This window comes from Dermacentor silvarum, chromosome 2, assembly GCF_013339745.2.
Source record: "Dermacentor silvarum isolate Dsil-2018 chromosome 2, BIME_Dsil_1.4, whole genome shotgun sequence".
In the NCBI taxonomy this organism is placed as follows: Eukaryota; Metazoa; Arthropoda; class Arachnida; order Ixodida; family Ixodidae; genus Dermacentor; species Dermacentor silvarum.
Genome location: NC_051155.1, coordinates 82,063,246 through 82,080,138, shown reverse-complemented (window position 1 = coordinate 82,080,138; position 16,893 = coordinate 82,063,246). Strand labels below are relative to the sequence as shown.

Here is a 16,893-nt window from a genome sequence, read left to right as displayed (position 1 = left end):
ATGTGCTTTTAATTTCAAAGCATTATATGCCCCATTACACGAAAATCCGTCGGTGTGAGCGAAAGATGGCGCCAGAAATGGCCGATGGCGCAAAGCAAAAGCACGTAAAAGAACACTCAGATTAACGTCAAATTTCCCAGACAGGTTCCTCTAAACAAAGTAAATTAATGGCTTTTAAAAGAAAACTTGGTACATTTCGGTCTGGGTGGGAATCGAAACCTGGCCTCCGGGGGGCGAGACGAGCACGCTTTCCCGATGGCGCGGTGGCTGCACGGTTCTGGCTGATTAAAGGTGTGCCTAGTGCGTGCGTCACTGCACACGTCACATCACAGCCATCTGGCTGGCTAGATTAGATTATGTGGTTTTACATGCCAAAACCACGATCTGATTATGAGGCACGCCGTAGTGGGATACTCCAGAAATTTGGACCACCTGAGGTTCTTTAACGTGCACCTAAATCTAAGTACACGGGTGTTTTCGCATTTTGCGCCCATCGAAATGCGGCCGCCGTGGCCGGGATTCCATCCCGCATCTGGCTGACTAAAGGTGTGGCCTTGTGCGTGCGTCATGGGGCACGTGACAGCGCATAAATGGGGAGGAGGTGACTTCATGTCATGAGTCTATAAATGAGTGCGTTCACGACGTTGCGTGGTCTACTAGCGGTATGATGCTTTCGCATTCCCACACGTAAGCAGTCTTAAGCTTCTCTGCCGAATGCTTTTTTTACTTATCGCGCTGACCTAACGGCTCTAAAGATAAAGCAATTGCGATTATAGATATTTCAGCATTTTGAAGCACTGTCTACAACAAATTATGATACGATGTCTGTCAAAACGCCTGTCAGCGAGCCAAGTGGGCTCGCATAGGCACGTGTCTCTTAGTAGATGCAAACCAACTTTCCTTATACCTCCTTTTATAAACAGCCATTCTTCGCGAGGCGCAGCAAACGCAGGGCGCGCCGTCGTGAGCTTGCGCGCACCAGCAAGCGTACGTGTAGTTTGGCCTTAAGACCCCTGTTGATCTCTAAATCTGCTATATGCTTCTATAATAGAAATATTCCACGGCATCCAAGGAGCGGGATCTTTGATGAATTCTGTAACTTCACCTATAGCTTTCTTGATGTATTTCTTCGAAGCAGTTTCCAGACTTTTCTCCTCGTCTGCCGTTAACAGCCTTCTCATGTGTCCATTGAAGAGTCGAAACAGCCGTCCCATGATGGATCCTTGAACATGGACTTCATACTCCAGTGGAACGGGAAAACTCAGCTGGTAATCTTCGATCTCGATTGTCGTGTTCTTCCTGTGTAAAAAGAAATCGGGGCATATACAGAGAACATGAGGCTTTTGCAATTTAATCTAATCAAATTACACATTTGATTTCAAACTGAGCAATATCTGAACACTCGTGGGACAACACGACAACACACAGCGCTGTGACACTGCGGAGACAAGAAACAGGCGCTACTGAGGCACAGCCAGACTCAACAGAGACTCCGCTGCAGTGTGCGGAATGTTCCTTATAAGAGGCATGACACAATAAATGCAAGAGAGAGAGAGAGAGAAGTTTAAAGATGCGAAATGCAGAGAGGTCGGCCTGAGGTAAATTCTTCTAGCCAGCTACTCGGCATTGGGGGAAGGGGAAGAGGGAAAGAAAGAGGGAAGGAAGAGGCGCATGATGGCTGACGATGACGAGAGAAGGAGGATGTAAAATACAAGACACACCTACCCGCGTGCAACCTTCCCGAAAAAAAAACAACAAATTAGCCATACGTCATTCTACGTATTCGGCGGCAAAGCCCGACATGGGCGGTACGTATCAACAAGGACGCCTTTACCACATCCATTGTACATGCATTTATTACTGAGACATCAATTACTCCTTTCTTTAGCGATAGGTGTGACATGCAAAAACGCCCACGTACGGTTCATTGGGTGCATGTTAAAGGCAGTAAAAATGATTGCGGGGTCACTACGGTGTGGTTCAGCGTTATATCGTGGTTCTTACTCGTAGAACCCCATAATTTAAGTTAGAATTTTTTCTTTACTCCTATCTTTAGCATTTTGAGTCCATTCTATTTCTTTTACCTCATTGCTGACCTTGGTTGAGGTTTCAGTGGCAGGCTAGACAGTTATGATGTGGCCAGCCCCAAGATTTCCTCTTCCCTGCCAACCAATCTGTCTTTCACTTGAGACACATTCGCGCCATTGTCCCCCGCGCCATCCTGCTATCATGGTATAGACGCGCATGGTTACAAGAAGCGCAGATTGTAGACGCGCAGGGTTAGAAGATCTTCCAGATACGGTTGGCGAAATGCGCTGATAGCGTCGCGGCCACGCTAGCCCACTCCGATGGGAAGGAAAACTCCACTCAACCGCGATAATAAAGGTTTATTCTCTCTCTCTCTCCAATACGCTAGAGACGCGTTACATTTGCCTGCAAAAATTAGGAAGTCAAGTGGACGCTCCGCTCAATCAGCTTTGCCGTGAAGCCATAGGGCAGCCTTCTGGCCCCCCGTTGCTGGGATGAGCGCTGTGCGCACAGAGATGAGCGTCCCTGCTTAGCAGTTGTGTGAAATGGCACCGGCCATTGTATGCACCAGGGTGCATACAATGGCCGGTGCGGGGTGAACAGTAAACTTCAAGCTACAGACCGTTTCAGTGATTACAAACATAGGCCCTGTACGGCTTCCGGTTTTGCCCACTGACGTAGTTGCTGAATGTATCTGGCAAATAAGAAACAATGCGTTTTCAAGCATAAACCTGATAAGGCACGTGACCGGAAGTTTCTTGGGGGCGGCACGCTCGCTGCTGTTATCGCGAGCATGAAACCGTCTATAAACGCTGATGCTTTCCTTTGGCCTCATCTCAACCAATTTTGAGGCGCAACGCCTGCAAAAGATGTGACAGCGCTCCTCACCAACGAAGCGTTGCGACATGATGAATATCTGCCTACGGCCGCGGGATAAGAAAAAAGACGTAGTTTAGCCCGAAAGCCGAATCATCGATTGCGATCGCAAAAAAAAAAAAAAGCCAGGCCTGCGCGGCACACGCAGCACACTCTCAGCGTAAACTAGACGAGCGTTTCGACAGTTCTATCTAGTAATTTGAGTGAATGCGTCAGGAACGCGCTTGTGACGCCGTCGCGCGTGCAAGCGTTCCATCGCCGATGGCTAGCTCCGATCGGCCCAGCCAAGCGGCCGACAATGCAACTACGGCCGTCACATTCGCTCCCATTGCAACGCGCCCGACGCGGCCTGCTTGTGACGCCGTCGCGCGTGCAAGCCGACGCATACCATTGCCGATGGCTAGCGCCGTTCGGCCCAGCCAAGCAGCCGACAATGCAACTACGGCTGTCACATTCGCCCCCACTGCAACGCGCCCCATCTAGCGAAATCAATGTGATCCCGAGTGTCCATTAGGGTGCCTCGATGCCAGCGCCGCCGAACGCTGGCATCGAGGCACCCTACCGAACGCTGGCATCGAGGCACCCTACGTCCGTCGGTATGTTAGCGCCATCTAGTTAAGCCGGCAGCAAGATTTACAGTGTCGTTTGCCGGCACCTTAACTAGATGGAGCCACCATTCCGGCAGATGCTTCGGACCGCGTTGTTTGCGTTCCGCGTCTGAATCGCATCTCGTCCTCTGCGCCTGCGCGCTTGCATAGGGCGCCTTTATAGGCGCGTTTCCCGCTCTAGGATAGCAAGTGCTTGCGTGGCTCAGTGGTAGAGTATCCGCCTCCCACGCAGAGGGCCTGTGCTTGATCCCGGCGGAGAGCGGGTACTTTTTATTGCGATAGCAATTATATGGACACTCAAAAGCAGATTTCTGCCGTCGGCGTCGCCGTCGTCGTCGCCGTGAGGTTCCGTATGACGTCAATGAAGATGAAATCGTCGCCGCGCGCCGAACGCTGTATGTGCGAGTGAACGGGCGCGAGGGGCGCGCGCTTTCACGGGGAGTGAACGCACGGCGGAGAACAAACGCGCGTTCTGCGCCGTGCTCGCTTAAGGGCTGCAGAAGTAGGCGTCTCTTTCCTCTTTTACAATCACCATATATGTAGAGCAAACGCGCCTTCTTCCGACGCGCGAGAGGACGTGGCGGAGGGGGGGGGGGAAGGGGAGGGAGGCGACGTTTAGCGGCGGCACCAAGTGCCTATTTATATCACAGGCTCCGGCAACAGTCACCAACGCCGCACGCATTTTTAGCGAACGCGGGCAAAACGCTAACGGCGTCGACAACAGTTCTGCGTGTTGCCGGTGCTGCTGCATGTCCAAGTTTATACAGCTTATAAAGCTAATATCATTACTCTGTATAGCTCTCTACAAATTTGCTATCGCAATTGATGCTTCGCCTTTCAGGTGAAACTGCGACAACTTTTTTAGATGCGAAGCATTTTATGGTCGGGGCTATGTCACTCCCTCCCTCCGCCGTGCGGCGTCCACACCCCTACTGTGAATGCGCATCCTCCTCCCCCGCCTCTCCTCTCCTTGTCTCATCTCCTCTCCTCTCGGCACACATGCGCATCCTCCTCCCCTCCTCTCCTTGTCTCATCTCCTCTCCTATCGGCATTCCTCCTCTCCTCTCCGGATTGCGCAACGAATGGCAAGATCTGCGGCTCCGCGCGCGATAATGCGAAGCAGCTTAGGTTAGAGGCGCGACATAGAGGCGCTGCATACTCCGCAGGGGGGCGCCACTGTAGCTCGCGGTATTATGATGCGCGCCCGGGCTCCGCTCCTCTCATTCTCCTCCCGCAACGCACGGTAAATATAACGGAAGCTACGTACCTCAGCCTAACGGAAACGACGAACTGAAAACTAATGGGAACTTGAGTCTACCCCATCGCTGCTTCGCATACTAGTCAGGGTTCCCCTATGGGAAGATGGCTGTAATTTTTTCGCATGCGATAGCGGCTACGGAGGGTGGGGGGGCGGCGGCATCATCATAACCCGAAACGGCTATTGGAATGAGCTCATAACAGCTTACGATGTAAAAAGTGGACAGCTTTATGAAGTAAGGATAGTAGTTTTATCGGCAGTATGAACTTGCAAACATAGGCATACTAACTAAATGAACAAGGATGGTGTCACGCGCGCACAAGCAAACATGAATGCATCTCACTCGATGATCGCAGAAACTCGCTGTCAAAACGCTGCAGTGAGTAAGCGCAGCAGCAGCAGCGAGCGAATTGACCTATGTGCCGCTACTCGCATCAACGCGAACTATGCGGCGAAAACAGAGCGCACAACGCTGATCGCTTTCAAGAAAGCGGCCGCGGGGTAGCATCATACGCAGCAACTGCGGAAGTAAAACGTCCCCCTCCCTTCCCTCCACCCTGTGCCTTACACGCGACGGAAGGCTGTTCGCTTCCTCCCCGCTTTCCTCCAGCGCACGCGCGAGATTGAGCCGCCATCGTCGGCTCCTCCGCACACTCTCATTCGCACATACAGCATACGGCACGCGGCTACGATGTTATCGCCGTTGGACTTCATATGGAACGTCACGGCGAGGACAGAAATGCGCCTCGAGTATCCACATAATTGCCATCGCAATAAAACTTTAAGAATGTTTAATTGGCCAACTGATATAGTGACAACTCCCTTGCCTGATGACAGTGCCTGCTACTCTCCCAGCTTGACGTTACTTCCGTCGACATTGGGACCATCGCTTCCGAGGAGCGCAAGGACCCCAGGATTTCTTCTTGTCATAGACTTCCTTGTTGACCCGTCATCGCAGCCAACCACTCATGCGTTGCGCCGTCAAGCTCGCCATTTCTGCATTTGCGATGACCTGCTTCACCGACGCAATTACACCTCTGACGGCCGCCAGTGGTTATTAGTAGTACCTCGAAGCCTCCGTTCTGAGATCGGCGCATCGTTCCACTCTGATCCACAGTGTGCCCACTCGGGACTTTTCAAAACCTACCAGCGCCTCCGACAACGCTACTATACTGGCGAGGAATGTACAACTACGTTCAAAAGTTCGTTCGCTCATGCCCCGACTGCCAGCGCCATAAATCTTCACCCCAGCTCTCTCCAGCTGGTCTGCAGCCTCTACCCTGCCCTACCCGGCCGCTCGGGCGCGTTGGCATCGATTTGTATGGGCCACTTTCCTTGACATGGGCTGGTAACCGCTGGGCCATTGTGGCAGTAGATCACCTTACACGATACGCCGAAACCGCCGCTCTCCCTGCAGCTACAGCGCGCGATGTTGCCTCATTGCTGCTTCGTCGATTCATCTTGCGGCACGGTCCACCTCAAGAACTGCTCAGCGATCGCGGACGCGTCTTCCTGTCGGAAGTAGTTGAAGCGATTCTCAAGGAGTGCCACGTTGTTCATCGTGCGACTACGGCGTACCACCGTCAAACGAATGGCCTCACAGAACGCTTCAACCGTACACTCGGCGACATGCTTTCAATGTACGTCACCTCCGACTACACGAACTGGGACGCCATTCTGCCCTTCGCGACCTACGCGTATAATACCGCTACGCAGAGCACCACTGGATTTTCACCCTATTTCTTACTGTATGGTCGACACCCTTCGCACACCATCGACACCATTCTACCTTAGCGGCCGGATGCAACCGAGTGTGTGCCTATTTCTGCCACGGTCCTCCATGCAGAAGATTGCCGCGACCTAGCACGGGCCTTTACTTCCGATGATCAAGAGCGCCAGAGGAGCACTCGCGGTGACGCCACTTCCACGGTCACCTTCGATGCGGCAGCGCTCGTGTGGCCCTCAGTCCCTTTGACTGCCCCTGGCCTCTCATCAAAACTGGTCCCGAAGTATGAAGGCCCTTATCGTGTTCTCAAACGCGCATCTCCTGTCAACTACGTAATAGAACCAGTTGAGCCATCTTCAGACATGCACCGCCGTGGACGAGACATTGTCCATGTCGACCGTCTAAAGCGTTACTTCGACCTGCTCATCGTGACGAGCTGTTAGGTCGCCGGACGGCTCCCTTATCGCTCCCGGGGGTGATTGTAGAAGACAGATACTAGTGGGTTCAGCACTACTGGATCTAAACGCTAGTGGGTCGAGCGCTCTCGCTCAGCAACGGCTCTCGTGCTTTGAAGCTGTAACTGCCCTGTCCGTCGACGTTGCGCTGCGCCGAGCTCTTTCAAATAAACACCTTTAGAATATATATATATATATATATATATATATATATATATATATATATATATATATATATAGTCATTATTGACTATATTGAGCGTCTTCGGCATGTTCGACAAAGAGCAAGGACACTGGAGTCTTGTTCTCGCCCGGCAGCGATGGCTAAGTAGTGCGTTTGCTGCGCCAAGTCCGCGCCATTGTCATAGACTACCGTATGACCCAGAGCGTCCATAGCCGTGGCACACTGCACGGCAGCGTCAGGATCCTGATGTCAGGATCCTGGAAGATGTGGTTAAACGAACGTCCATCCCATAGCGAGTCCAAAGGGTAACTGCTGACAACAGCGCTAGCGCGATCTCTACGTTACGAGACCCAGGGACAGAAACTATTGGTGGGACGTGCCGCCGCGGAGTATCGCGACACTTGTGAAAGAGGCATCGGCGATGGCGAGGGGTACAACAATGCGCCATCCATCGTCCGTTTTGGCACCTGTGCTAAGGACACAACTGGCGGAAAACCGTCACACACAGTGGAGGCAAAGCTAATGCTGATGATGATAGTTTTTTTTCCTACACGCGTACACCAACCTGGGGAACCTATCCCTTAACAGCGTCGCTGTAAAAACAGGTTTGAGCCGGGGCCTGAACTTTACGTTAGAACGACAATGGCATTGTACCGGGGCGATCAAACTATAAAACATCGTGGAGCTAGGCCGACTGCGTAGGTGGTACAGCGTAGCATAGTTTCTACATAGCATTAGCAGTTACGAGGAAAGTACTGGGGAATTTAGGAATATCCCGGTTACGGTGCCGTCTAACACAGCGTCTCAAAGCGCGAGCTCCCGCAAACAAAGAAAACGAGTAAATGGCACTGAACTGCGCACTGGACGAAGGCGATACATCTCAGAGCTAGTTGGCCTGCATGAGACGATCATGCGTACAATCATGGCCTGTTCTTGGTTGGATTCGATCAATTTTAACGAGAACGCGTTAAGGGACCCGTGTCGTGGTTTCGCCCTCAGCGTCGGCGGAGTTGTCAGTGAGGGAAAAGTTTCTGATGTATTTAGCTATATGTTTATGCTCCGGCTAGCTATATGACATGCAGGATAGGTGGGGTGTATTGCCACCCAATTATACCACTATAGTTGCTCATACTTTGCCTTACGTTCTTGAATGAGTTATTTTTCGGAACTTTTAGAATGACAGCCCATAAACAAATAGGATGAACCTAAACATCGACAACGCATGGCTTTATGTTAAATATTCTCAGACTGAAATATTAAACGTCCGAAACAATAACAGAAACCTAAAAGAATGTAATTTTCTTGGCGCGGCTGCGCACTACCTCCGGGATCGGCCCAAGCAAGCGGCCGCGTTACTGCCAGAACGCTCGCTTTCGTGCATAGCGTTCGCCGCCAGCTGCACTTGCCGGGAAGCGTGAGAAGCAGTCAGGGTTCTTTGATTGTTATCGCGTTCCATTCCATCCCCCCCCCCCTCTTGAAGCATCCCACAAGCTTTAATCCTCTTGTGCCTGAAAAAAAAAAAGACAAGACAAAAAAGAAAAAAAAACGGCGCAGTTTTTTCTCTAAAAAGGCAACGCATAGATTGCGTTAGCGCAGTATTTGACTGCTATTAGAAGGAAGGATAGTTCATTTATTGGCCGTATAAACTTCTAAAGCTTAGCTGACTAATGAAATTAACAGGCCTAGTACCAGGCTCATACAGGCAAAAATGAACACATCTCACTCAATCACCGCGGACACTCGCAGTTAAGACACTGGCCTGAGGTAAATCGGCAGCCGTAGCGAGCGAATTGCCCTTTGTACAGCTTCTCTTTTAAACACGAACTTAGCGGCGAGAACACAACGCACATGAAGGCATTAGTCCTTGGCGTGACGCAGATATATACCGGCCGCGCCATATGCAGCCACCTCTGCCGCAGCCTGTTGTAATTCCTTGGGCAGTTCCGCTTGAGTGTATTTATGTATACGTAGTTTTCCGGCAAAAAAGATAGAAAAAGCTTGGCATAATGGTTAGAGCACCGGGCAGCTGTTGTCGACGGCAGAGGTCCGATTCCTCCGTTGGTCCCATATCCTTTTCGTTTTATTGAAGCGTGTCAAGACAAAAATTTATCTACCTATACTCTGTTTCAGTAGTTCCGTGCAGCAGAGCCAGTGCTACGTGAACCATCGAGCGCAGATTCCATGCGAAGCGAGATGTAGTGCCATTGTTCGGAACCCGTTGCTTGTCTTAATGGCCTTAATAATTGGTCTAGTCGGAACATGTTCACTTGAAGGCTTCTCCGCATGTTCGAGCAGCGATCTTTTATGTGATTTTGCTTGGTATGCGCACTGCGATTCTCCACGCAAAGCGAGAACACTGCGTCCGTAACCTATTATATATTAGTCAAGGCGAATAATTTGACTTGGACGCGATGAGTCGCCAAATACGACTACCGTAGCGTTGCACCACGTCGAGAAAGATTGGTAAGGGGAACAGTAATTGGAGATACTCCCGCGCTGCAGTGCTCGCCGCTAGCAGACGGCTGGGCGCGGAAGGACACATTTAAGATAGGTCGCGCTACAGATTGGTCGAAGAAGCCTGTACCTTTCACAGTGTTGCACGGAACTACTGAAACAGAGTATACAGCAAAATGCCAAGAATGAGGCAAAGAATGCTTCGCATTAAAAGAGTTTTCTTTCCGGCCTCTTGCTCCACCAACACTGCCTCGGCGGACAGCTCAAAACGTCTTAAACCTGAACGCCGTTTAAAAGCCGCACGCTAATTGAGGTGCATGGAACGTTATTGCATAAGTTACAAACACAGACAGGGTTCAAAAAAGAAACGGACGTGAACATGGTTTCCAAAGAAGTGAAGTAGACCAAAGTTTCAAGATCCCAATCCATTTATCGCGTCTCACTGCTCAATTACACAAAAACTCTTTTGCTCGCAGGCACACCTTCTTATCATCTGCTTTATTATTGGCTGTTTACGGGACGTAAATCTACCCAATTCTTGGCTCGTCCTCCATTGTGCATACGTACCATGGTTTAAGGCACAACAACAACCATAAGCTGCCGATATTACCCAAATTAGCGCAAGATCTGCCGGATGAAAACGCGCCACTGCTTCTAGATTTCCTGAGACTGAGACGCATCGTTTGAATTTTGTGACCACCATGACTCTTCGTACACAATTTTGCACTTACCTGTAAAATAAACTATGCTAGTTTCTTGATTGTCACTCACCTATTTAGATTCACTGTTGCCTACTTAGAGAGCTTATTATGAAACGAGAATATTTTGTTCAGCGCAAGTTGCACACGGCGTATAAAAGAGTTAATACACGCATAAATTGCGTAATCACAACCTAGCGTTTAAATAGTACAGTATGATCTCTTAAGTGATAAGTTTGGGTGCACAACTGAACCTTCCAAGGCGACAGATTGTGAGAATTTTTCTTGTTACTCATTAATTGCTTTGGTGGTGGCGTATGAATTCTTTTATTAGAAAATGACTGTGACTTATGCAATACGTTTAACGTACGTTATTGTAGTTAACAAGATTGAACAAATATTACCCCATGTATACGCTTGTCATGCTTATGCGATGAACCTAATGTTGACAGCGGCAATTTAACGAGACACATCTGCTAATTCTACTCCATCATTAAAAGATATTGCCAGCTGCTCCATAAAGTGCATTCTAGCGCAATGCTTCAGAAACAGTACTCACTCTTTCACTTGGAGGACCACGTCAACTGCTTGGATTATTGCGTCCACTCTTAATGGAACCTGAGGCCGCATGGTGCTGGCGTACATTTGGACACGAATGTTCTCCAATGAAAGTGCAACGCGAGCGTCGATGCCGCAGGGCGTGACAGCAGCGTAGTTGTCACTACCCCGGCGCATGTGGCGCAGACCCTCGACGGTAACGTTGGATATCTGGAAGTCCCAACCTTGCCAGGTGACGTCGTCTACATCAGTGAACACAATCGGATCCAGTTGAGACGCCAGCACGATTCGCTTAACGATGCGGTCGAAGATTCCCCACTTGCTGGTATCCTGCCATAGGCCCAAGGGAAAGTTTGAGGAAGAAGCACTGGCTCCAGGTCTCGGCAAACTGATGGCAGAAATGTGAGCCGGATCCGGTTGTGTTTTCATTAAACCTATAAGAGAAGAATACGAGTAAAGGCTGTACATATATTAGTCATACAACTGTGGCCAGCCAAGTTGTGCGCAGAAACCCTTCTAAGTATGTACCTTATGGAAGTGAATGCGTCTTGTGCTGGTGAATTTCGCAATATTTTGCGTTCATATATTTCTACACGTTCTTTCATAAATCGTAGAAGAGATGATGCGACAGGCAAAGGCCGCTCTGTCATGGTACAACTTCTCGTTCATTCTAATGCACATTGGATGTTGAACATAATCTTGAGGATGTTGAACATAATCTTCGTCGTAGAGTGTTGTAAACATCGGAAGCTATGAAGCGCGTCTGGTGTCTTCCTTGCGAAGCGTGGCTCAGGCTCAAGTTTGGTCGGTGCTAGTGAAGCGCGTCTGGTGTCTTCCTTGCGAAGCGTGGCTCATTGCTCAAGTTCTTTTTGGCTGGTGCTGCAATATCTAATCGATAACACATGCATAAAATCTACATACACAATAGTAAATCGAGTAAGCAGTGCTTTATGCTTTTTTGAGAACGCAACAAATGCGAATAATAACATTACCTCCAGTTTTCCAGCTATCACGCGCATAAAAAAAAAGACTTGAAAAGTGCCATAGGCACTGAAGAAGGGGGCCGGTGGGGTTACGGTGCGCTTGCAGCATAAAACTCTGGCATTTTAGTGACTACGGACATCAGCACATGCTTTTGGTTCACAAATTGCTTTGTCTTAAAAAAGGCGTTTATGGCGGCGAGAGAATTGTTTCTAAAGACTGCATGCAGCTCTTCTGCAGAGCCGTGGTGAACGAGACGGACACACGTCGTTGCAGTAACAAGGTCTAGTTTATTTCTGTACAACAAAGAGAGATTTTAGGGGGCGCGCCTAGCGCGCCAGATGTGGCAAGAGCTTTAGAGAGAGAGAGAGAGGATAAAAAAGGGAAAAGGTACAGGGAGCAGTACAGTGCGCGCAGCCAGTGCGAAAGGAAAGCAGTAAATAAAGCAATGAGAAAAAGGGAGCTCGCGAACTAAACGACGTCTGCACGGCGGGTCGCATCATGTGTCAATGTGTCTGGTGAGCTGCACTCACGACGGTCCCTTCACGGCAGGCCAGCGGGACGCCCCGCGGAGTTCTTTATGGCTGTGAGGGTGGTGCGCCATCGCCGCGCCTCTACACTTTCGAGCGTTTTCATGCTTGAGTATTGTGAAGCAACTTTGAGTAGCCTTATGTGCGAGATCGTTTAATAGTAATGTAGAGGATGTGAGTAGAACGTGGACGTGAAATATTTGGAGTAACTGTTACTAAAAACACAATAAAACAATTACCGATCTCTCTATGGCAAAGAACGACAAAATATGAACTAAAAATGGCCCAGAATCCAACTATATGTATTACACGGAGTACAACCACTTTGGCATTAATGCTCATGGAGAAATGAATACAATGGCCACTGGTTTGCGCAATAGTGCCTGTTCAGTTGTAGAGGCAAACTCGCCCTGACGCACACAGCTATGTTGAGCGATAGTGCTGCTACGGAACTCTGCTTAGGCCAAATATGTGGAATACGAGACACCAAGTGTGTATAAACTGCAGAATATTGCTGGGAGATGTTATCAAGATCAAACAAGAATCCCTATTGTACGAGTGTGCGTCACAGGTGCGTGGCTCAGGCTTGTGGTAATTGGTGAAGACTCGTTTTTGTCTTCTGTATGAACTTGAAGCACTGGCGTGTGCATCATGAGGAACAATCGGGCTTTCTGCAGTACCACTACAGGTGAAATACTACGTTATTTTTTACTACAGTTACTCTAACTACTGATGTAATATCACTCAACCCACATTACTGCCGCTCATAAGTTTAGGAAGCGCGTACTTTTTTTTTTTGCTCCCACTGCGCATACTGTTATCATAACGACGTGTCTATAATCCTAAGAATGCGCTTTTGTACAAATGTGCTGAATTCTTCTGAGATTAGTACGGCTTTCAGTGGTCTCCTATAAGGAGTATTAAAGATTTCGAATAAGGAGGGCATTTGGATATCTCTTCATTAGGGAAGTGTGAAGATTATTCATGTGCCTGATTCTTGTGCGGCAGAAATTCTAGGTTGACCGGATAATTAAAACTGTTACTGTATATGTGAGAAAACATCGTAAACTCTGTGACATGGCTTACTTCGTGTGGCTAAAACAATGTTGGAACAACTACTAAGAAGTTAGCATGGATGCACGTTTTACGGAAGCAACGTGCTAATGGAATGTTCTTACATACGCAAATTTGTGACTATGTGGGAAAAGGTTTTCATAGAGAGCTTACAGAAATGAAGGTAAGTCAGTTCAAGGTAGCGCGTACTTCGCATTCAGCACACTCCCATGCTTTAGTTTATTTAACTTGTACTTAAAGAAGTTTAAATTTAACATTCTACGCCATCCCAAATTCATGTCTTTAAAAGAGCCGCTTGAACTTCATACCTCCGATTGTGGTTCCGTCCCGGGCAAATAGCTCAACGTTGTTGACAAACTTTTGGACGATCTGCAGCATAATGGCATCCATGTTCTTGTCAATGGATTTCCCAATAGAGCTTCTGGCGATGGAATGTAGATAGTCAAACAAGGTGGAACTTCCAGTAATCTTGAAAGCATTAAAACGCACAGGGGCGGCCCAGAAGCGGAAATCAGTAATTCTAAGATGGTTTGGAGATGACCTGCACAAAGCACCGGTTGAAGAAAGAGATTGACGGTAAGCATATTTAGAAATCTCACACAAAGTTAGAAGAAATCAAATTCATTCCGCAATTACGTTCCCACCACTCGAGAAATCCCACAGCGTGGCTATACTCCGAAGCACAGGGACAGTGAGAGGCATCCTTGTGCATCGTCGAGCAGTATGATTTATCCATACGCCAAAGCAACAACACCGTCATAAAAAATGCACTTTTCCATGCGTTAGAGTTTACTGAAACGGTAATTTTCTTCCGTAATGAATCTTTAGTAACTTCTAGCCACATAGGTTCTCAAACCTGGGGCGCTATAACGTAAAATGATTCCAAACTGTTTTGATTTCAATTTCTGCAATCAGACTCCACGATTGGTCAAAACATTTTCGGGCCACTCCCAACTTCGCCTGTCTGTCACGCTACGTCACGAAAACCGCGATGGCTCCCCATCTGATATAACGTGTACACACTGATTATGCATGATTAAACCGCACAAAAGAAAAATAATTATTCCTGATTCGACGCCTTTCACCATTAGCCCTCTGCTATTGGTCCAATGTTTTCTGGCTACGCCCACTTCGCCTGTCTGTCACGCGACGTCACAAAACCGCGAAAGCTCACCACGTCAAAATGACGTGTACGCGAAAGAAATGCATTAACATGCCGAAGAAAACTGGGCCGGTATTTTGTAGCGATGACTTTAAAGTAATAATGCCTTTTCGCACTTATCGCGCTTTGTCAGTGGTCAGAGTGACGGTCTGCTCGCGTTATCAACGGGATCAGCCGGCCGTGAGCGGTGGATGATGGGACTATTCCAAAATAAGTCATAAGGCATCGCTACATAATCGCGGCCCTGGAAAATTTCCTGAATAGCCACAGACTGTCCCGTTCCGAAAGGAATAGAAGATGGCTGCCCGCCGATCGCTCAGGCCCTCGCTACTCTCACCTTCCGGTGAGCATGTATTATTTGCGCATAATCAAGCCGTTTGCGTGGCAGTAAAACGTTATCCAGCCCTTTGGCATGCATACGACATCGCTCTGCCAACTGTTCCTTGCTGATGATCTGTTTTAGCGAAAGTCTTATCGTTCCGGTGCACGCCGCCGCGATTTTCGACCAGCCACCGCAAGCTAAGTAAGGCGAAACGGACTAATCCGAGAAGCCGGCACCACCACCCTCTTCATGAGGTTATCTATTTTCACTGTGCTGGCTCGGCCCCATCGAAACCCTCTCCACTAGAGCGTGCTCCTCGACTCTTGTCAGCCAATTAGATAAGAAAAACCGCTGAGTGTAGACAATCTTATTGGTTTTGAAAGCGAACAATTGTTACCTCCTGTAAACGAGGATAAACTGTTTGATTGGGTTGCTCAGACAACGCTGCGGGTCACCGCCTGATGCTTTAGTCGCTGGTTAAGTAAATTGGACGTCAGTAGTTTGGAATCAAAACAGTTTGGAATCATTTTACGTTATAGTGCCCCTGGATAATGAAGGTCATAGCTTATTCTGCAGTGCAGCCAACTACCATAGGGCATGATTTAAATGCCTGAAAAAAAATCAACCATAAAGGTTAATAATGGCACCTTCCAAAAAATTTACACTTGGTTGATGTCAAGTCTCTCTGATAGCCTTCTCCGGAGTGATGGCATTTGGGGTGGTTCAAGACCTCTTCCCATAAAATATATCTCTTAATAAAAAATGTGCTCGAAAAATTGGAGCCACTGGCCGCACTGAACAATTTTTTTTCCACAAACCCTACGCAGTGTTAATTTTGAGTCGTAATGTGGCTGGCAAACGTAAACATTTATAGGCTTGAAAACCTAGAGAACTACGTGTTCACTCACGGTATGGATGCGAAAACAAAAAGACACACAGAAAACGCAGACCCACATCATGTTTTCTTTTCGTTTTTTCTTGTTTCTGCACTCACCTTCTTTCTATCTGATTTACAGATCACCCGTGTATATATCCCTTGCTTTGAATAAATAGACTTTAGAATGCACTTGTTGTGTCTCGGTTTTCTCTGTCTACATTTGTGATCAGTGATGTGCATTTGCCATGAGTATATATTAACTAGCTGAGCTCTCCACCGTTTTAAGGCATATGTGTCGCGTTTGGCGAGTTTGACAAGCAGTATCAGATACGGCGTGCTCGGGAGCGTTAGACAAATAGATTTGCCCTGCTACTCCAATCTTAGCGCACAAAACAGCTGGAGTGCAGAAAGTATGGACGCGTCATCTACGAATCCTATATTAATGAAATAATAATAGCAATTTCTGACAGTTTCTTGCGCTCCTGGGCACCCAGTCATTTTCGTACCACGCAGACTGTGGACTCACACATCTTGTATGAGTAAACTAGCTACGCGCGCTGGTGAACCGCGAGCTGTTGTTATATCTGAAAATTCAGACTGAAGTGGCGTCATGGCATCCAATGTTATAGGCTGATAAAAAAATACGCTATATAATTTTGTTCGAATTACAATTAAGTGATGCGTGAAACTGTAATAATATTTCTTATCTGCTAAGGTACATTGATGTCGGGCTTAGGTGCGAACAACCTTAAGGTTCCAGTCTACATATTTTTATGCTGTCTCCGTGCCAGCACCGAGAAGGTGCTCAAATAAAGGCGAACTGCCACATTCACGTACGTAGATGACAAGTTGCCAATACTTCAATTCCGCCGTGGGAGTCTGTTCCTAAAAAAATATTGTTGTGCAAATATATTTCTGGCCCCATGATAAATGTTTCAAATAGAATCAGTTAACTCGCACTCTCAGGACAGTGTATTGCGCCCTTCCACTAAGGAAGGAAGGAAAGAGTGGAGAAGGAAAGGCAGGGAGGTTAACCAGTTCAGCACAACCGGTTCGCTACCCTACACATGGGAGTGGGATGAGGGGGAATGAAAGATGGGGA

General features: G+C 48.1%; 1 protein-coding gene across 1 annotated transcript in view; it reads right to left on the bottom strand.

Annotated features, from left to right (window-relative positions):
• Positions 1-601: 601 nt before the first annotated feature.
• Positions 602-16,893, bottom strand: part of LOC119441579 (uncharacterized) — a 116,297-nt gene continuing 100,005 nt past the window's right edge. Inside the window, exons 3-5 of the mRNA XM_037705119.2 lie at positions 13,739-13,971; positions 10,847-11,279; positions 602-1,299 (exon numbers count right to left, since the gene is read on the bottom strand). Of these exons, the coding sequence (XP_037561047.2) occupies positions 1,005-1,299; positions 10,847-11,279; positions 13,739-13,971 (961 nt within the window). The 3' untranslated portion in view covers positions 602-1,004. The remainder of the gene's footprint in view (positions 1,300-10,846; positions 11,280-13,738; positions 13,972-16,893) is intronic.